General features: G+C 49.4%; 8 protein-coding genes across 8 annotated transcripts; 6 read left to right on the top strand and 2 right to left on the bottom strand.

Moving 5' to 3' along the window:
• Positions 1-1,893: 1,893 nt before the first annotated feature.
• N7533_012042 (branched-chain amino acid aminotransferase, cytosolic) lies at positions 1,894-3,155 on the top strand (the record flags this gene model as incomplete). Its single annotated transcript, XM_057108692.1, has 2 exons — positions 1,894-2,308; positions 2,371-3,155. The coding sequence occupies 2 exons, from the start codon at positions 1,894-1,896 to the stop codon at positions 3,153-3,155; spliced, it is 1,200 nt and encodes a 399-aa protein (XP_056953793.1).
• Positions 3,156-3,394: 239 nt separating this feature from the next.
• On the bottom strand, positions 3,395-4,876 carry N7533_012041 (AAR2 splicing factor family protein; the record flags this gene model as incomplete). Its single annotated transcript, XM_057108691.1, has 1 exon — positions 3,395-4,876. One exon carries the CDS (start codon positions 4,874-4,876, stop codon positions 3,395-3,397), a length of 1,482 nt encoding a protein of 493 aa, XP_056953792.1.
• Positions 4,877-5,566: 690 nt separating this feature from the next.
• N7533_012040 (40S ribosomal protein uS11) lies at positions 5,567-6,186 on the bottom strand (the record flags this gene model as incomplete). The annotated part of the gene is made up of 3 exons (XM_057108690.1): positions 5,567-5,879; positions 5,977-6,049; positions 6,123-6,186. The coding sequence occupies 3 exons, from the start codon at positions 6,184-6,186 to the stop codon at positions 5,567-5,569; spliced, it is 450 nt and encodes a 149-aa protein (XP_056953791.1).
• A 434-nt stretch (positions 6,187-6,620) lies between these two features.
• N7533_012039 (prephenate dehydrogenase (NADP(+))) lies at positions 6,621-8,674 on the top strand (the record flags this gene model as incomplete). The annotated part of the gene is made up of 7 exons (XM_057108689.1): positions 6,621-6,703; positions 7,033-7,186; positions 7,234-7,345; positions 7,425-7,573; positions 7,648-8,247; positions 8,310-8,441; positions 8,519-8,674. 7 exons carry the CDS (start codon positions 6,621-6,623, stop codon positions 8,672-8,674), a joined length of 1,386 nt encoding a protein of 461 aa, XP_056953790.1.
• An 819-nt stretch (positions 8,675-9,493) lies between these two features.
• On the top strand, positions 9,494-13,577 carry N7533_012038 (putative cytosolic regulator Pianissimo; the record flags this gene model as incomplete). Its single annotated transcript, XM_057108688.1, has 4 exons — positions 9,494-11,230; positions 11,281-13,116; positions 13,166-13,329; positions 13,388-13,577. The coding sequence occupies 4 exons, from the start codon at positions 9,494-9,496 to the stop codon at positions 13,575-13,577; spliced, it is 3,927 nt and encodes a 1,308-aa protein (XP_056953789.1).
• A 1,145-nt stretch (positions 13,578-14,722) lies between these two features.
• On the top strand, positions 14,723-15,613 carry N7533_012037 (regulator of G-protein signaling domain-containing protein; the record flags this gene model as incomplete). Its single annotated transcript, XM_057108687.1, has 2 exons — positions 14,723-15,528; positions 15,589-15,613. 2 exons carry the CDS (start codon positions 14,723-14,725, stop codon positions 15,611-15,613), a joined length of 831 nt encoding a protein of 276 aa, XP_056953788.1.
• A 544-nt stretch (positions 15,614-16,157) lies between these two features.
• On the top strand, positions 16,158-17,825 carry N7533_012036 (uncharacterized protein; the record flags this gene model as incomplete). Its single annotated transcript, XM_057108686.1, has 1 exon — positions 16,158-17,825. One exon carries the CDS (start codon positions 16,158-16,160, stop codon positions 17,823-17,825), a length of 1,668 nt encoding a protein of 555 aa, XP_056953787.1.
• Positions 17,826-18,773: 948 nt separating this feature from the next.
• Positions 18,774-19,311, top strand: N7533_012035 (uncharacterized protein; the record flags this gene model as incomplete). Its single annotated transcript, XM_057108685.1, is given in 3 exon segments — positions 18,774-18,940; positions 18,955-19,065; positions 19,096-19,311. The coding sequence occupies 3 exon segments, from the start codon at positions 18,830-18,832 to the stop codon at positions 19,309-19,311; spliced, it is 438 nt and encodes a 145-aa protein (XP_056953786.1). The 5' UTR covers positions 18,774-18,829.
• Positions 19,312-19,871: the final 560 nt, after the last annotated feature.

Genomic DNA, 19,871 nt, shown 5'->3' with positions numbered 1-19,871 from the left:
AAGACAAAATGTAAACAAGCTACTCAATAAAAACTTTCGGTTGAGATTACAGAGTGAGAGCCAGAGAACCTCAACCGGCAGGGGAATCATCCACGTTCCGTTCTAGCCGTTGTTTCAGAATGGACATTTCTAACATAACTTCTTTATGTACGGATAGAGATGTGAAAATTTCTCTTTTCCAATCTTTCTGTTGGGTAATTTGTTCAATAAACCTGCTTTAATTGTGCGAGACCTTTCTTGTATCAGTAACCCAGTAACCAAACAAGTTACTTCTATAAATTACTCAAACCACTCCATTGCTTAGGCACTGGTGGTATTCGGGATCTCCCGGGATGTGAGAAACGCCCATATCATAAAGCATGATATAGAGAATTTTGCAAAGGACACTTCAGCAACAGTACCTAGTAGGTAGTGTCAATCATATCTTGGTCAAGAACATTATAAGCGGCTCCACTACGACTGACAGGCTTTTCTGGCTACAAGTGGCTACTATTAGTCTTAATTCTCCATAAAAAGCTACCATCCATGGAATAGTATGTTCCCAATTTGATGTTCCGGTTCAGACACAAACTTCCTGGCATCAACTAAGGCACTATCTGATTCGCTCGTTGTAGGAGGAAAGACTGCGAGCCCTCCGAAGCAACAAATATTAGCCTATAGACTCAGAGTGAGTTTAATTAACATTGGGATATTGCTTTGGGTATAGCCCGCTTAGGACTCAGGATATTGAAAGTATTGCCAGTGAAGAGAGACGGATTCGAGGTCCTATTTTGTTCAGGTTGTGCTACCCAAGCCGCCACAACCTTGGAAATTCTGCTCGGAAGTTCTGCTGAAATAGCTAGCATGCATATTTTATGATGAGCCCAGGAGTCAAGGGATGGATTCTTTCCCCGTGTATGGTCGGGGCTGCAGATCTATTATAGCATGTGTTGGACCCAATGTATCTTTGTAGCACAAACTACGTCGACCAACCTTGGAACTCTTGCTGCCAGTAGAAAACCAGATTGTCGGGACTATTAACCCACAGTCACTAATTCTTTATGCAGTATAGTGCCCCAATAAACTTTTGTCAACTTCGTCATGTTGACCGTAGCATGCATGCCATGCCCTTGATCTTCGCTTTATACTTCGGCAGTGAAAAACGTGACCAACAAAGTTAGTTACGATTTGCCGATATCCTCTACCATCATCGAATTTACCCACGAGTTCCTCCCTTGTATGGAATCCCCATACACCACATCACCGTATCTCCCACCTCTTTGGGAACAGACTCGCTCATTTTGGCAACCCCATCTGCACGGCTACCGTCGGGGCAATAACCAGAAAAGTGGACCCGCTTGATAAAGACGATTAGCCCCTCCATTTGATCCCGCCCCTTGGCTGTCATTCGCAGGGCGTAAGGCGTGCGGCACAACAAAGCCGCCGCACCCTAGCGTTCGTTGTACAAGAAGACGTGAGTGCTATCGCTACACCTAGTGTAACATGCGGCTATCTCTATCTGTAGTTCAAAAATGGGGAATTCCCGTTCCGCTTTATGTCATTGGTTCAATTGGTTTTTCGATGGCGAAGTTCCAAACTCCATCCCGCTCGGCGAAAAAAATCTTCTTCGGACCGGTCTGATAGCAGCCAGAGCCGGGGCAAACCGCTAGCCATATAATACTTCCTTTGTGCCGGCAGGTTCAAGTCCAATTTTTTTTTTATTCTTTTAAATCCTATTACTTCCCTTTCAATTACATTATTATTTCACTGTGCTCCAATTGACTCCAATTTGGGAAATTGATTGACCCGCAGAGTGACTCACATTGGAACGAATAATCTAAATCTTCTCAAATCGGATATTATCTACTCTTCTTTCACAAAAAACGACACAGCAGCTATCGATCAAAATCAACCATGGGCTCCGTTGCACCCCACGTCGCCGAGCTTGACGGCTCCAAGTTCAATATCACTCGCTCCACAAACCTGCGAGATGTTCCCCTGCCTGGTTCTCCCGAGGAGTTGAGCCACTCCTACTGCACTGACCACATGGTCTCTGTGCGATGGACTGCTGCTAATGGTTGGGAGACACCTGAGGTGAAGCCTTACGGAAACCTCAGCATTCCTCCCACTGCCTCCGTTCTCCACTATGCCACCGAGTGCTTTGAGGGCATGAAGGTCTACCGTGGCTACGATGGCAAGATGCGTCTGTTCCGCCCTGACTGCAATGGCGAGCGTCTCAACACCAGTGCCCAGCGCTCCTCTCTGCCTGGCTTCAAGTATGATGAGCTCAAGAAGCTGGTTGCCAAGCTAATGCAGATCGATGGCCCTCGTACGTGCCAACCCCCCCCCCCCTCATTCAATATCTATGAAATTGTTACTAACTTCCAACAGGCTGGTTGCCCAAGGAGCGACCTGGTTCTTTCCTTTATCTCCGCCCTACCGTCATTGGTAACGGTCCTCACCTGGGTGTCCAGGTCCCCAAGGAGGCTCTCCTCTTCATCATTGCCGTCCCCTGGCCCGACGTTAGCAAGCTGAAGAAGGAAGGCCAAACCGAGCCCTCCAAGGGATTGAAGCTTTTCGGCTCCAGCCCCGACACCATCCGCGCCTGGCCCGGTGGTTTCGGCTGGGCCAAGCTCGGTGCTAACTACGGTCCTTCTCTGCAGGCCCACGGCAAGTCCCAGGCCATGGGCTTCGACCAGATCCTTTGGCTATTTGGTGAGGACCGTCAGGTCACTGAGGCCGGTGCCAGCAACTTCTTCATTATCTGGCACAATGGCGACACCGGCAAGCTGGAGCTTGTCACCGCTCCTCTCGATAGCCAGCTGATTCTGCCTGGTGTGACTCGCCGCAGTGTCCTCGAGCTTGTCCGTGATCGTCTTTCCAAGAACTCTGTCGGTAACCTAGCACCTCTCGAGGCTGTTGAGCGTACCATCACCATTGCCGAGGTTGAGAAGGCCGCAAACGAGGGCCGCATTGTTGAGTCCTTTGTGTCTGGAACCGCATACTTCATCACCCCTGTTGCTATGATCCGCAACAACGACACCGACATCAGCACCCTCGGCCCCAAGGGCGAACCTGCCGGCTACACTGCCCAGATCAAGTCGTGGCTCGAGGTCATCATGTTCGGCAAGGAGGAGCACGAGTGGTCCTACGTTATCGAGGACGAGGAGAAATAGACGACAACTTCTTTTTTAGAGATGCATAAGCAGTTGCGTTCTGATGGGTTTTATCAGAGAATCTGCATCTTCATGATTTACGGGATTATTTGATGTACATAGAACAAATCCAACCTCTGGGGATTTTTGGAAGAATCAACCAAAGATATTCAATTTAAGATTATTCACGTAGCCGATTCCATATGCATTGTCGCAATTAAGAATGATCTGAGGGGAGAAAAGATTTAGACGGGTATTTTTCAATATCTCATGTCCTCTAGATCTGACATCTCTCCATCATCAGAAAGGACATCAGATACAGCACTGCTTTCGTCCAAATCAACGATTACAGGAGCATATTCGCCCGTTTCCTCGTATTCGTCATTGTCCTCCATTTCCACCTCGATTTCCTCACCATCTTCCAGTTGTATCGTACCCCGTTTCAAAATGTCCTCGTGGGTCAGTTCCCAGTCATATTCTTCCTTGACCCAGGCTTCCAATTTCTCCAGCTCTGTCTTAACCTTTGATTGTGTTCCTTTCTCAACAACTTGATCCACAGCACGTCTGAGTTTCTTGAGCAGGTCTAGCAAGAACTTTCCACCTTCATCTCCATCAATCTCAAAAAGGCCACCCTCAACATCATCACATCGCTGGAGCTGACACAACAATAACCGGACAACGTCGCTCATAAAGGTTTCGCGATCAACGATTGCTTGTTGACAAGTTAATATAAGCCCCAGCAATCGCTTCCACTGCTGGAGACACGAGAAATTCATCATGGTAATCACCATAATGAATGTGAATTGCAATTCTCCGAGCAACTGGATCTCTCCAGTTCGTTCGTCAACAGTGATTTCACCGGATACCGAAGCCGAATTTCGAATAATCAAATCACCCAATGCCCAGGACCGATCTTGAGCGGCGTCTGTTCTCTCCCGGCCAATGGCGCCTTCTCGCCATGTTTGCTTGAGGTCGATGGGAAGAAACCCAAGTTCTTTCTCCTCTTCAGCGCGGTTTTCTGGGGTTTCTGGGTCTTCGCTTGGCTTCTCCTTGAGCTTATCAAGCCCGGGAATATGATCCGCATCACGATCAGCTGTACCGGCAGATGTCAAGTCCCACCGTGGGTGATCATCCACGTCTATTTCAGGGCTGCCAATAATGCGCGTGAGCAGACTGGGCGATATCCAGTCGGTAAGCTGTTGCCAGTCTCTGCGGCCACTTTCCTCGGTTTCCTCGTCTTCTTCCGCCTGTGGCGCCTGTGGCGGATTTGGTGTCGATTCCAGGGTCGAGCCTGGTTGGTTCGAAAGCATAGCTGGTGACACCCGGCTTCGATATCGAAATAGTCCCCCAGTCTGCCAGATGCCTCCCAGATTCGCCTTGAAGCGCATGGCCTCTTGTCGATCGGAGTCGTGATCATTTCGGAGCGATGAGAGCGATTCTGTATCCGTGTTCCATTTCCAGATGAAGATCTCTGGCCCGGTATTTTGATCTCGTACCACGATCGCGGAGTCATTCTGTCCATGGCCTGCTGTGCTGATGTCACCCACGTAGAACCATGCGCCGCACCGGAGAGAAAGACTCTCCGTGGTTCCGGTGTACAGGAAGTGCCATCCTCTCGGTAGATCGCGAATTCCGTGGAACTTGGGCGTTGACGTGAAGGTGATTAGATCGATACCGACAAGGGTCTTGGGAGGGAGGTGGGGGAGGAGGATGGTTGGTGACGGTTGCAGCGAGGAAGACATCGCGGCGGTTCGGATTTATGGTGGTTTGGAACTTGTGGAGGAATCGTTATTGGGTCTGATCAGGTCATTCGCGTGCTGGCCTTGTCCAACTTGAAAAAAAAAAGATTGTTCGATGTTGGGATCCTGGAAAACAGGGAACTGCCATCAGTTCCTGGCAGAAAATACGGTCTCAGACTGGTGACATGTTCCAGCGCATATGGCAGAAAAACTTTATGTAGATCTCCAATAGTGTGTAGGTCGCTGGACTTCGGTGGTTGTCGTGTGTTGAGTTGAAGGTTGCGTTGGTGAAGCTCGCCTTTTTATCGGCCCCGCGATAACGTGAAGCTCCCCGCGGTGAGCGGGCCACTCTACGTAAAGATGACCAGCACATGATGGGAGCCATGGGAACAACTGCTCAGTCGGACCCCACTACAAAAAAATACACTACACTTTAGATTTACAATTTTGGATTTACGAGAAAGACCAAGGTAACTCAAACCAGTTCAATTGATTCAGTAGTCTTATCAGACTACCTAACTCAACAGCGACAGCTGAGTTCGAACTTTTAGGGCGTGATAGAAGGTGAAGACCAGGCGACATAGGCCGTTCCTCGCGTTTATTCCATCCACAATTGCAGGTAGGGCCTGCAGGTTGTTCCCAATCCAACAACGCAAAGACGTAGTAGGATATGAAAAACACTCCTGCATACCTCTAAAGACGGCGACCACGGCGACCACCCTTGCGACGAGTGCTGTCGGAGGGGGTGGGGGTGACATCCTCGATACGGCCAATGCGCATACCAGCACGGGCAAGAGCACGGAGGGCAGACTGAGCACCAGGACCGGGGGTCTTGGTGCCGTTACCACCAGTGGCACGGATCTTGATGTGCAGGGCGTTGATGCCGAGCTCCTTGCAGCGGGCGGCGACGTCCTGGGCAGCAAGCATGGCAGCGTAGGGGGAGGACTCGTCACGATCAGCCTTGACCTTCATACCACCAGTGACACGGACGATGGTTTCACGGCCGCTGTAGAACAGAAATGTGTCAGCTAACGTAATCCAGCATTCTTGAAGAGGGATATGCGGCAATTCCTTCCAGCGGAAATTATGAGGGAGAAACGTACGAAAGATCGGTGACGTGAACGAAGGTGTCGTTGAAGCTGGCGAAGATGCGGGCAACACCGAAAACGAGCTTTCCTGTTCCATGCGAAAATCGAGTCAGCAATCTCGCGTTAAAAAGGATATCAGAGTAAAATTGGGTTTCACGTACCGTCGCCGGAAAGGGGGCCGAGGGAGACGTTCTCCTTAGCCTTGGGGGCAGTCTTGGGGGCCATTGTGGATGGGATTTGTCGTGGATGGAATATGGAGGGAAAGAAAAGAAGAAGCGGGAGATTGAGATTGAGGAGGATGAGATTGCCAAAAAGTGGGTGTGTGCCCTAGCAAATTTACCACTTCTGATTGGTCCTCAAACTCTGCTGGTCCCGGCTCAAGCGACTACTAGTCACGTGTCTCACCGGTCGTGCAGTCGGCCCGGCGGGCGGTGAGTCACCCGAGCTGAGCTTGCCTATTTAAATTTTCTTTCTCTTCCGCAAGACATGACATTTCTTCTGCATTCCAATTGACATCGCGAACTCGTCTGACCCGGTGGAAAAACCGGTGCTTCGATTCAAGCGCTACAAATCACTGTTTTACTAACCACAGACGTTACAATACCACATCTATCTGCAGAATCAGTCAAGTGTGACTCGTTGCCAGAATGGGACGAACCATGGAGGATGCCTCTATTGGCATCATCGGCATGGGTGACATGGGTAAAATGTATGCCCAGCGTCTCAGTGCCGCCGGATGGAGGTAATTTTTCTCCGCCTTGTTTTTTTCCTGGTTGTTCGCAATCCAAGCATCCAGCAATACTTGAATGGTAAGCTCATCCTGATCTCTCCTACTCTACTTCCACTTCCCTATCCCCCAATCCAATGATGACTTGAGTGCATTTGGCTCGAGCATGACTCGGTGATAGCCGGCAAACCATTCTGGTCCCGGTCAATTGCTGAGTCGTCGATGATGTAAAATACTCGCTACCTTAATTTTTCTTGTCTGAGAAGCTTCTTGAAGCTGCCTTGTTCTTTCGATTCACTCCTACTATTTCTCATCACACGATGCTAACAGAATGTTTCGAATAGATTTCTAAAACAGATTGCGTCTTCCTTCTCTTGCGCGTTACCTGGTTACAAGAATCTTAATACTAACATGGACTTGATATTTTTCATTAAAAGGATAAACGCTTGTGATAGACCTGAGAATTATGAATCTTTGACCCAAGAGTTCGCTTCTCAAGTACGTCCCCCGCCGGGCCAATACGCCCAGAGGCTCATCGTATATAGCAAAGAATCACCATTTTCCCGAATGGACATCTCGTTTCGAGACTTAGCGATTTCATTCTTTACAGCGTAGAGGCTGGTGTCATCGACCGAGTCGTGGCACAGTACGGGCCCTGTATGTCCCCAATTGATTTTTGAACCAATGCCCCCCCCTGCATGGATCAATCCATCTGACTCAAGGCTTCTACTTCAAGCAACCAAGGTCGGGGCGATTGTTGGTGGTCAGACCTCATGCAAGGCCCCGGAGCTTGCAGCCTTTGAAAAGCACCTACCGTCCGATGTAGAGATCGTATCATGCCACTCGCTGCATGGACCCAAAGTCAATCCGAAGGGTCAGCCTCTGGTAGGGCATCGCACCAATGTCTAATTTAATTCCAGCCTGGTTCAACATGAACTAATGTCCACCCCCTCGTCTAGGTTCTAATCCAACATCGAGCCTCGGACGAAAGTCTTCAATTCGTCGATCACATCCTGTCCTCCTTTGGATCCAAACATGTTTACATCACCGGCGAGATGCATGATCGAATTACCGCCGATACCCAGGCCGTTACCCATGCCGCCTTCCTGAGCATGGGGACCGCATGGCAGGCCAACAACCAATTCCCTTGGGAAATCAACCGATGGGTGGGTGGTATCGAGAACGTGAAGATCAACATCACACTGCGCATCTATGCAAACAAGTGGCATGTTTACGCCGGTCTCGCTATCCTCAACCCGGCTGCGAAGCAGCAGATTCGCCAGTATGCCGAGTCAGTCACGGAGCTCTATAAACTCATGCTTGGTGGACATCGCGAGGAGCTCAAGCAACGAGTTAAGGCGGCCGGAGCTGCTGTGTTCAAGGAGGGCCAGGAGGCACAAGACCTCTTGTTGAAGGACGAAGTCCTAGACCGGTTCTCTCTTTCCAACCGGTCTCGGGAGAAATCACCTCCCAACAGCCATCTCAGTCTCCTCGCCATCGTTGACTGTTGGTCCAAACTCGGCATTGTTCCCTATGATCATATGATTTGCTCGACCCCGGTATGTCTCAGTTGATAGGAGTTGGTCGCCGTCAAATCTTCAATATGCTAATCTCTCCCCAGCTCTTCCGTCTATGGCTTGGCGTTACTGAGTACCTGTTCCGCAACCCCGAACTTCTTGAGGAAGCTCTAGACACTGCGATTGATGACAATACATTCCGTTCAGATGATCTGGAATTCACATTTGCGGCCCGGGTCAGTAATGCCAATCGCATGATAACACTATCTCATTTCCTTCTTTGGGCTAATCATGATTCTTTTTTTTCCTACAGGCTTGGTCAGACTGTGTGTCTTTCGGAGATTTTGAATCCTACCGTGATCGCTTTGAGCGGATTGCCTCGTACTTTGCCCCTCGGTTCCCCGAGGCTTCACAGCTTGGTAACGAGATGATGAAAACGATCCTGGAGAAGACAACCAGCAATCCTTGAGAAATGATTTGCCAATATGACAAGAATACGCGGTCTTTCGGTCTAATATGTGCTATGCCTTGTATGATAACAGGCGGGGACTAGGGCATTTCGTGGGGCGTTTCGAGGGACTTGGGTGTCTAGTAAGGCAACTAGTCCCGTGTATCATTCAACTTTGTTTATTTATGACTGTAGTGTGGATTTTGATACGAATAATACCCCCTCTTCTAAAGAATCACTGCAGTAAAGTACTGCAGTAAAGTTCTACGGCAGATTGCCTGTTCGGCGATGGCTGAAAAGAGTAGTATGTATACAAAGTTCACTAATGGGCTGTAAGTGGTTCTTCCAATTGTGTAGCAGTACTCTCATCCTCCTGGAATATCTAACCGAACAGTACTTAGGTATATCTTAAAATACCAACAGATGATTGCTTCGACTATATAGGTAGTCTTGTTTTACGCTACAACATACCTATCTGGAAGCTGATTGTCCATGGGGGCGATGCCTTAGTCATCCGTTGTTGGTTGCGATCAGGCTCCCCCAAAGGTCAACCGAGTGGGACAATCGCCTACCCGTGCAGATCGCTTCTCTGCATGCCGCTCTTTCGCTAAACCCCAGTCTTGCCCAGTCGTGGTGGCAGCTGCTGCTCTTAGATCATCCAGCCTGTAACCCGTGCCCGTGACTGCGGAGTTGCCCACCCCCTCCGCCCCTGCGCTTCCCCATACTCGAGCCCTTGCTCCGCGACGTGACCTTTACTCTCCCCGGACCCCAATGCGGCCCTTCGGCACTCCGAATACCTGCGACTGGTCATAGACAGCCTCCGTGGCTAGATGGAGCTCCATGGCTTCCGGACACCAATCAGCGTTCTCTGCGTCCACCCAGCACCGCGCCTTGGGTGACGGGCGGTCTTCTATGAGCCACGATGCCGGTTCAGAGAACGGCAGCTGGAATGATGCAGTCCCCAGGTCGGGGCGGAATGGACGGTCTGGATCAGGTGGTAGCGCTACTACCGGAACCCGAGGGCCTTCGTCGCTGGCCCCGTCGTTTGGCGGACCCGGTAGCTTCAGCGCGGAGCTCAAGAGCATGACCTCACGGAGTACGACACCACGAGCCGATGGAACCTATACACGACGAGCCAGTAAATCGATAGGCGAGGAAGACCTCAATACTACAGAAGAGCGCGTGGCTTTTCTTCGAGGAAAGATCGCCAAGGAAACAAAGATCAAGACCGGAACAGAGAATATGCTCGAGGCACTGCTGGCAAAGCCTCCGAAGCAAACGAAAGAACAGCGCCTAAAGGTAGAATCCGAGCTGAGCACATCGAATCGCAAACTGGCCGAGTTACAACACGAGCTTGAAGAAGAGCTGCTGCGCGCGCAGGCGCCGGCCACAACTCCCCCACGCAGTCGACTTTCCAGCCTTTTTCGAGGGAGTCCCATGCGCTCACCCTCCCGCAATCATGCCGGTGGAGGATCACTGGACGGATACCAAGAAGCTGACGAAGATGGAAACATGGAATCCCCGACATATGTGCTGTCCGAGACACTTCAGGCATTAGAGATCGAGGGGATGTCGCCCGACTTCTATGTGGAGCGCGCGAACAATCTGGTCGAGTTATTTAAACGGCATCCGGCCCTCAAGTATGACCTTGCATGGCCTGTATTTGGCTTGCGTGTTCAGATCATGCTCCTCAGTGACAGCAAAGAAGTGGTTGCCGCGGGCTACCGGCTGACTCGCTATGCCATAGCAGATCGGAAGTCCATTCAAACCATTCGTGCGCTGCACACAGATGAACTTGTCATCTTATCTCTCGTCAAAGAGAGCAAATCCAGCATTGAAAGAGAACAGGCTCTGAAGTTCGTGCGAGCCTTCCTTGATGTCAAAGATGGTGTGAAGGAGATATCGCGTGCTGTGGTTCGCACAATCGTCTCCGTGGCGGAGCACAATGAGGATCGGCTACGGAACATATCCATTATGACCCTAGCGGAAATGTTGATCAAAGATCCAGAACTCGTTGCCTCTTCCGGTGGCTTCTCTGCTTTGCACGATGCCTTGGCAGAAGGCACATTTGGTGCCTCGGAGAGTTTGATCTCTAGCTTTTTGCATATCCTCGACACCCCACGCAGCCGGAAATATCTGCAAGGAGGCGAACTAGAAGCTGTTTTGACGCCTTTCACCGATTCTTTAGCAGACTCTCTTCGCAACGGCCGGTTAAAATCTGCTGCTCGCGCGATCTCCGCCATGCTCAAGACGTGGCCCGGCCTTGTGATTCTCGCTAGGAACAATGCCAAACCATTGCATTCCCTCTTAGAGTCATTGCATTATCCTGACCCTCAGGCCCGTGATCTTATCATGGAACTGTTATTCGATGCGCTGCGAATAAAACCCCCGTCGTGGTCGTCCTCTTTTCTCGCTGGCAGGCGACTCACAACATATGGCAGGGTTTCCAATCTACGTTCTGATACCGAATCGAGACACACGCCTTCATTCACCGAGAATACCAGCAACAAATTCGATCTGACGGCGCATTTTTCAACCCTTATCCTGGCGGCTTTGATCGAGGCTGGTCTGCCCAAAGTAGGAACACTCTTGTGACGGAAGCCACAGAAGATGCTAACTCGGTATAGGCCCTTTCGGATCTGATCGAAGATGAGACAGATCCCTCGCTCCGACGGAAAGCCACTCTTCTCCTGACTGAAGTGCTAAAACTTGCTCATCACTCCCTACCATCGGCAACCAGTGCCAAACTCCAAGTCCTTCCAAACCTGATTCCCCCCGCAATCCAATTCGACACCGACAACCATGACGTTTCAACGTCGACTATTTTCCAGATTGAAAGTATCAATCGGACGTTGGCTCGCTCCGGGGCCTATTCAGGCTCAGGTCGTTACAATATGGACGTTGATTTCACGGCCTCTTTGCTGCCGGGTGAGCAATCAAAGGACAAGTTGAGCCCGACGATGGATGAACAAACATTCCGAAATGCCATTATGGAAACTCACGTGTTAAACACTTCCAATTACATCAAATGGAAGTGGGATCTTATTCACCGTCTCGTCGAGGGTCCGCTCACGAACCCTAAGCGCATGGATGAGGCCATCAAAGGCTCTAAATTTATGAAGCGACTCATTGGGTTCTACAGACCATTCAAATACCGCTTCGCTCTTGTCCCAAACACAAAACCAAATCAGCGCTACGTTCGGACAGGTTGCGCCTTGATGCGAACCCTTGTTCAGACTTCCGAGGGCACGAAGTACCTCGCCGAGAACAAGTTTCTCCGGCAGGTTGCCGAATGCTTGGCACAATTGGATCGAATGAGTGGGTTGACTTCTGCGTCGCCACTCTTCTCGCGAGAGCAAATGACCAACACAATGAGTGGAGGTTATTTTGCAATGCTAGGGACGTTGAGTGGTGACGTGAAGGGGCTTCTCATGATGGAGAGATGGCATATGCTCAATATGTTCTATCACATTATCGAGTTGCAAGGACGCAATGATCTCATCCAAACCCTTCTAGGCAACATGGACTACAGCCGAGATAGTCACCTGCGCGTCATGCTTTCCAAAGCCCTCACAATTGGATCCAAAGAAATCCGCATATTTGCAACCAAGCTTCTTCGCAAGTATGCCGTCGGCGGTGATAATGTGCCAACGCACGTGGCAATTGGAAATGCGGAATGGGTTGTTAAGCTTCTTGTGACTCAGCTATACGACCCGGACGTCACTGTTTGCCAGATTGCTGTGAAGATCCTCGAAGAAGCGTGCAACCAGCGTGATTATCTCGAGTACGTGGTCAAGTGTCGACCTTCTCTTGACCATTTGGGTGAGATTGGTGCGCCACTGCTCCTACGCTTCTTGTCAACTTCGGTTGGCTACCATTATCTGGACGGTCTGGACTACATCACGCAAGAAATGGATGACTGGTTCCTCGGTCGAAACGACTCATATGTGGCCCTCGTGGAAGCAGCATTGTCAAGGGCCTACGTTGATCAACCACGACGCAGTAGCTATGCACCCGAAGACCTGGTTGACATGCAAGATGTGGGTGTCGTGCCTCCACACTTTTACCGAGAGCTTGCCCGAACTGCTGAAGGCTGCAAGCTTCTCGAGCAATCTGGCCATTTTAGCGAATTCGCATGGACAATCCGAGATTTCAGACTCGAGGAAGAGGATTACGAAGTACTCCTTAAGGTTAAGGGATGTCTCTGGGCCGTAGGCAATGTCGGGTCAATGGAGCTTGGCGCTCCGTTCCTTGAACCAGAGATTGTACAACGCATTGTAACGATAGCTGAGAGCGCAGGTGTTTTGACGATGCGAGGCACTGCTTTCTTCGTCTTAGGGCTCATCTCCCGCAGCAAGCACGGGTTACAGGTATTGCGAGGTTTTGGATGGGACTCTGCCATTGACCAAAATGGGCAATATCTAGGCTTTTGCCTACCGACAGACCATCGCAAACTATTCCTAGTAAGTCCACTTCTATCTACTAATATGGTTCAATGACTAATTAAGATAGATCTCGTTCCCCGGTTATAATTCGGATGCCGCCAAACGTACATCCCAAAACAAACTCAAGGAGGCAACGACAGACCCGGACGTAACCAACCAAAAGATTCTGAAGTTGATTGTCGATATGGGTAACACGGTGCTTTCGAAGCGAGCAGCCACAGACCTGCATAGGTATCGTCTCTCCCCTTCATGCCTCTGCAAGTAACTACTAATCATACATGGTCAATAGCATCAAATCCAAACAACCTGAAAGATTCCATCAGGTTCATCTTTTCCGCAAAACCCTCTGTATCCTCGAGAGTCATCATTTCCGACTCCCAGCTCGGCGGTTTGCGATTGATTTGTTCGACAAGACCGTCATGCGCCGAATCGTTCTTGACGAAGATTCTTCTGGAACGGATTCTGATTCGTCTTCATAGAGATCGAGGACATTATTCAGATGATAGATCAATTTTATATCCGCCCACCCCCCAATCCACATTGCAAAACTACCTTCCAAGGTTGCTACCCTTTCGGAATACTCCTGCACTGCAAAACTGCTCGCGGCCACCATACCGCATAGCCTTTGATCGATTCGGAAATATATGGTCGTCTGAAGAGGCTTGAATCTGCTGTGTTATAAGCAAATGATAACGCGCTGGGATCTGTTTCTATTCTTTTGTTTCACTGTTCTGTGCATCTACTTTACTGGCATGGCGGTGAATTTGGCCTTGGATGAGACACACGAAATGATATCAACTGCATGTTCTGCGTAATCTTAATTCCAACACTTAGCAACAATATGTGGTAGTTTGTGTAGCTCATCGTCTTCGCTATTGTGTTTATCCAAATAATTTCCTATTAATAGTCACCGTAGGCGGCATGCGGAGATGCCCTACACCGAAGGCTGACCTACCCCCCTGGGTCAGCCGGACGTCAATGCACTTTGCTTGTCGGCGCAACTTCTTTTTCATTATCTTCAACCAGTACCACTATCACAATGCCTGGTTAATATCAAGTAATTGCGGCAGATATACAGACTGTTTACTTAGTGGTCATCGAGTATTTCCTAATCAGCAATGGCCGAAGAGCTGAACGCAACTACAAAGGACCCAATAGCCACTAGAATCATAAGTGGAGGCACCCAACTCACAATTAGACTACATTCCATCGGTCCCAAGTTTTAAATAATGCTGGACCACGTATCTTATCCCTTCATATCTTCTTCCATCACCTTCTGCCCTAATAAAGTTCCTGGTGGTTGTATGTTCTCCAAACCCGTTCCATGGTCGAGAACGGTCAAATTTTCTTAGCCATGTGATTCGAGCAAGACTTCAATTGTGTCCGGGAAACACATCCGGCCTATTAAAATTAATTATGAATTAAGCCACTTACTAAACAACCGCTTTGATCAAAAACAAGAGTGCTGAAGATAACAAATATATTGCATCATGATGAATTCTCATTTAAAACCTCCTTCTGCCTAATAGCTGGTTACTGGCACTCATTATCACAATGTTATTATTATGCCCAGGTGCCTGTTAAATTGCTAGGCCAATTATTCCATTAGCCAAAGCACCAAATCATGGCATCCAGTACTACAAGCGGAGACAGAGATTCAACCGCCTCCAGGCAAATCTCGCCCGCCCCATATCTCAACTTCAACCAAATAATATCCGGGAATGCCGCGGAACCGTTTACCCTCGAGTCCTTCGTCGACTATCTGTCCCAGAACCATTGCATTGAATTATTGGACTTCCTTTCGGACACGAAGAACTATATTGACGCCTATCGTGCTTCAGCCCCTGATCTTTGCCCCACGAAGATGACATCGGACTCGCGGCGTTTGGGGAAGCAATGGAAGATTTTAATGAGCACATACATCATGTCGGGAGCTCCGGATGAGCTCAATATCCCAGAGCACATCCGTATCAGGCTGCTTGATCATGTTAACGTTATGGTCTCACCACCCAGTCCAACCGTATTAGACCCTGCTATAAGCTACGCTCATCAGCTACTCACAGACAGCGCACTGTTGCCATTTATTCAGAGCGTACGCTCGACTGGGGATCGAAACATCCGGAACGGAGGAAACGGTCGAAATGGAGGAAACGGTCGAAATGGAGGAAACGGTCGAAATGGAGGAAACGGTCGAAATGGAGGAAATGGTCGAAATGGAGGAAACGGTCGAAATGGAGGAAATGGTCGAAATGGAGGCAACGGTCGAAATGGAGGCAACGGTCGAAATGGAGGCAACGGTCGAAATGGAGGCAACGGTCGAAACAATCATGGCACTGGTGGAAACTCACTGTCTTCATTACCAGAGACACATGACGATAGCCAAAGAAATCTTCATACTGCTTCTGGAGCTTTGACAAACCAGGATATACGGTACGTACACGATACACGTTCACGAAGATCTCAGCGGGCACTTAACGTTTTTCAAGACAGGCTAATGAGCCCAGCCAAGTCGTAAGGCCCATTCACATTATTGCTGAGTCGAGCATTCAGGAGGAACATTCTTCAGGTGTCACGGGACCTCGAAAACGATGGCGGACACCTTTTTTGCGACTGGGGACAGGTTTTTGGGACAAATTAGTGTCTCGTTTTAGTCCAAAATCCTCAGTCGGTCGTAGTTAGTTAAAGAAAGTACAAACGAATACAACCCCTACATGCGCGTAAGAAACAATACCTCTGTGCCAAGGCAGGGCGCTAGGGGCGTGTAGAACTCGACATTATACTCCTACCTCACGGGGGTCTTGAGGAAGTATATACCTGATATTGTACAATTATCTATATTTTCACTCGTTTCCCCTTATTGACTATGTGGTCCACTCAAATGTGAGTTTCAAGTTCGGAATCTAACGGGGCAGTAGATTATCTAAAGTTGACCCGCCGATCGCCGATCAACCCACCGGGGAGCTTTCTCCCGATGTCATCCAACACCTGGGGCGCCACCTCCCCACCATTTTCCTTTCTTCGACTCAGCAACCTTCCATTCAGCAGCCCTGGATTCGGCCATGGATCACACTGAAGCCGTGTCTATAGGGCCCTCGCAGCCTGCCAATGCTGATATTCCGACCGTGGAGAGCTCAGATGTCTCCGGGTCTGAACCGCGTCCGCCTCGTGAAGTAGACCTCGCCCACCTCGCGGTCCGATTGATACAATGCCAGCATTGTTCGCGCCCGTTGAATACACCCTTGCGACTGCCATGCGGCAACTCCATATGCCGATCATGTCTCCCGCCAGCCAGACCCAGGACGGGCATCACTTACCCGGTGGCGGAGGGTCGCGAGGAAGAATTTACCTGCTACTGGGAAGGAACGAGCAAATGTTCCGGAGACCACTGCGTCGGAGATTGTGGTACTGATGTGATCTTATCCAATATCGCTATCTTGTTCCAAGAAGAGCTCGCGTTCCCAAGCACGGAAGATGCCGAGGTCCAGGAGGAGAACAATCAAGGCCGGGCTATTCGTTGGGTGGTTGATCGCAGAGAGGACGCAAAACCAGAGACTCACACAGCACACGTGGGAAGGCTTCCGTGGCTACAAGGGATCTATTTACTAGCCTGGGAAGGCCGATTTCCCTATCATGTATCCCAAGTGACCTACGAGGAGCGGACTGGGCAAGACTATAGCCCGCAAGATATCTCTCATATCCAGAAGCTGAGAGACCGGCTTCGCGGGGAACTTGACTGCCAAGTATGCTATTCTCTCATCCTGGACCCTCTAACGACACCCTGCGGTCACACCTTCTGCCGGAAATGTGTTGCGCGAGTATTGGACCATACCGATTTGTGCCCTGTTTGCCGGCGTAAGGTCGGTATGCCGTCAACTATTCAATCCGAGCCATTGAATAGCACCCTGCTTCATTTGATCGATCATTTTTTCCCGGATCAGGTCGCTTCTCGGCGAGAAGCCCTTGCTCAGGATGAAATTGGAACCGACCAGGAAAAAAATCTGCCGCTATTTGTCTGCACTATGTCATTTCCAACGATGCCGACGTTCTTGCATATATTTGAACCTCGATATCGTCTCATGATTCGACGAGTCGTCGAGAATGGAGATGGTAAGTTCGGTATGGTCATGTACAACCGGCGCGGCCGACCACAAGGAGAAGAGCTCGGGAGTGTGCCATTTATGCAGTATGGAACGCTGCTGATGGTTGAGCGATATGAACTTCTTCCAGACGGACGCAGCCTTGTGATTGCAACCGGTATATCCCGCTTTAGGGTACTCGAGGCGGGTGAATTGGATGGTTACCATATCGCTCGTACGGAGCGTGTTGATGATCTAAATCTAGCAGATGAAGAAAGACTCGAAGCAACCGAAACAGCGGCAGCTGCGATTCCAGATCCATCTCTAGGGCCAAATGCGGAGCCACCCTTGGACTCCCTGTCAACTCAGGAGCTCCTTGCCCTAGCACGGGATTTTATTCGCAAGCAGCGCCAAGCAGGTGCGCCTTGGCTCCACCCACGGGTCATGCTAGCATATGGGCCTGTGCCAACAGATGCAGTTCGATTTCCGTGGTGGTTTGCCAGTATCCTGCCCATCTCCGAGGAGGAGAAGTACCCTATACTATCTGCTAGGAGTGTTAGGGAGCGACTAAAGATCTCAGCACGTTGGGCAAGAGAGCTGGAGGCTCGTGACTGGTACGTCCAACCTACTAAGACGTCAAGATTCATCTAACAACCAGCATTAGGTCCGCCCGCTCGTCACTCAATTCTGTCTTATGACTAGCCGTCCCTCTCCTCGTATTTTGCATCATCCCCCTGGCCCTGTCATTCAAGCCTTTCTACAGTATCTTGACTTCATTGGCTCCAAACGTTCTAACGTCCTTCACGCCATTCTCGTTCTCAATATCGGTTTCATTCGGCGGTGCGCAACCTACTTTCCGAGATAGCAACCACCAGCTCCCCAGCCATCATGATCAACCCCCCCAGTCACGTGGAAGAAAGCAGGGAGACCTATATACCCCAGACTTTGGTCATAGGGACGTTCTTGGCGATTTTCCTCGCCCACGTGGGCGTGAATTTCCTCCAGGTCGTGCGGAGGGGACGCCGACGGAGACGAGCGCTCGAGTTGCAATTTCCTCAGCCTTTGCCCCAGCGTGATCGCGGTTTAAATGGAGAGCAATGATGGATCTGTAGATGATGATTCTTAAAATACAGGAGAGGGCACCCGGTTGTGTTGGATTGTGGGATCCAAAGCATTCAAATTCCGGGTGATATTTACCTCAATCACCACACCCCTTCTACATAACGACATACGTTTGATTTGATTCCCTACAAGCGACTCTATCTGTTTATTTTATTCTAATGTTGAAAATACTTGTCCCTTGGGAGGTCAAGGTTACTGTCCCGGCGGGTCTGCAAATATCGCCGCCTATTTTACCTAAATCTCCGAATTTTAGTTCCGTTGCCAGGTGTCTTGCATGAGGAGTGTGTATCACTATGACAAAGCCATATCCGATACACAGGTGGCACAACGCCACCGATTGTTTTCCACTTTTCCTCTTCGGTATGGTGGAAATCTGGCGGTGTGGGCTTTACTACACTACATAACGAGGACTCGGTTCCAAAGCGTGCTTCGTAAACAAGTCAACTTTTTTTCCGCACCAATTCCCATGGCTTCAAGTTTGGAGATGGAAGAGGAAAGAGGAAAGCAACTTGGAAAATGTTCGAGATAATATCATGGGTCAAATCCCGAAGACTATAAGTTCCTTGCTCGAAACGGCTGGTTCAGGAGCGATACGAATACTCGGAGACACCTCCAATAGCGTTCTCACCACCGACGATAAATTGGTTGCATAAGCCAGTTCGCACTTGAACTCGAAAGTTCAGTCCATACGAGTAGTCTCAGTGCTCAAACTCATTTTCTTGCTGTGAACATATACCCTCCAGCTAAGATGAAGCACTCTTACTTTGTGGTAAACCTCAACAATATTCATTATGTCTAGGCGACGGCACATAGCGACATGAGACCAATACCTGTTTATGTTCTGCGCTTCTCGAAGAGGGAAGTCAGCATTTTCAGACAAGAGGGGTTGGATGCCACCATTGCTGAAACCCTTGCATCGATGCACAACGGGCACGAGAATGAGCCTTTGCCTTTGGTAGACGATTATACCGGAAAAGTCCAATACAATCATCCGCGCAGCTTACTATCTAGCTAGGTATTACATGATCCGTGCATAAGCAACGTGCATCGGGGCTACTTTGGTCATGTCAATTAGTCTACGCAAATATAGGAAGAAAGCTCGAACACAGCAAACGTGATTTGAATGTGGTCAACTGTAATGTCTTCAGAGCCTAGTACGCAATCCGTTGTCTAGTATACCTTGACCCCCTTGAATCCATCCTTACTATACATCTTCGGCATCATGACTTCAACGCGTCAACCGCAACCTATACATGTAAGTGACCCCTATTTCCCAGCCTTGACCCGGAGTGATACGATTTGCTGACACAACCCAGGTCAGGTCTCTACATGGTCACTCCAATCTCATCGCTGCAAAGAAGCCTTAGGAAGTTAGCGGCAGTTTCAATTTGAATATGGGATAAGTATGTTATCTCATACTGTTGCAACAAGCTTAGAATAGTTGTCAGTTTGCTGATCTTATTAAAATCTTTGTGAGTTATAAGGAACTTGATAAGCTAGTGCGCAGTGAGATTAATAACTTGATATAGTGGTTTGCTTGGTTGAATTTTAATATAGAGTATGGGTAGTCTACTA

Source organism: Penicillium manginii, assembly GCF_028828005.1.
Source record: "Penicillium manginii strain IBT 31320 chromosome Unknown utg000009l:1.0-3297300.0:1.0-3298630.0, whole genome shotgun sequence".
Classification (NCBI taxonomy): Eukaryota; Fungi; Ascomycota; class Eurotiomycetes; order Eurotiales; family Aspergillaceae; genus Penicillium; species Penicillium manginii.
Note: the sequence above shows the minus strand (reverse complement) of the source record. Positions and strands in the feature narration are given on the sequence as shown.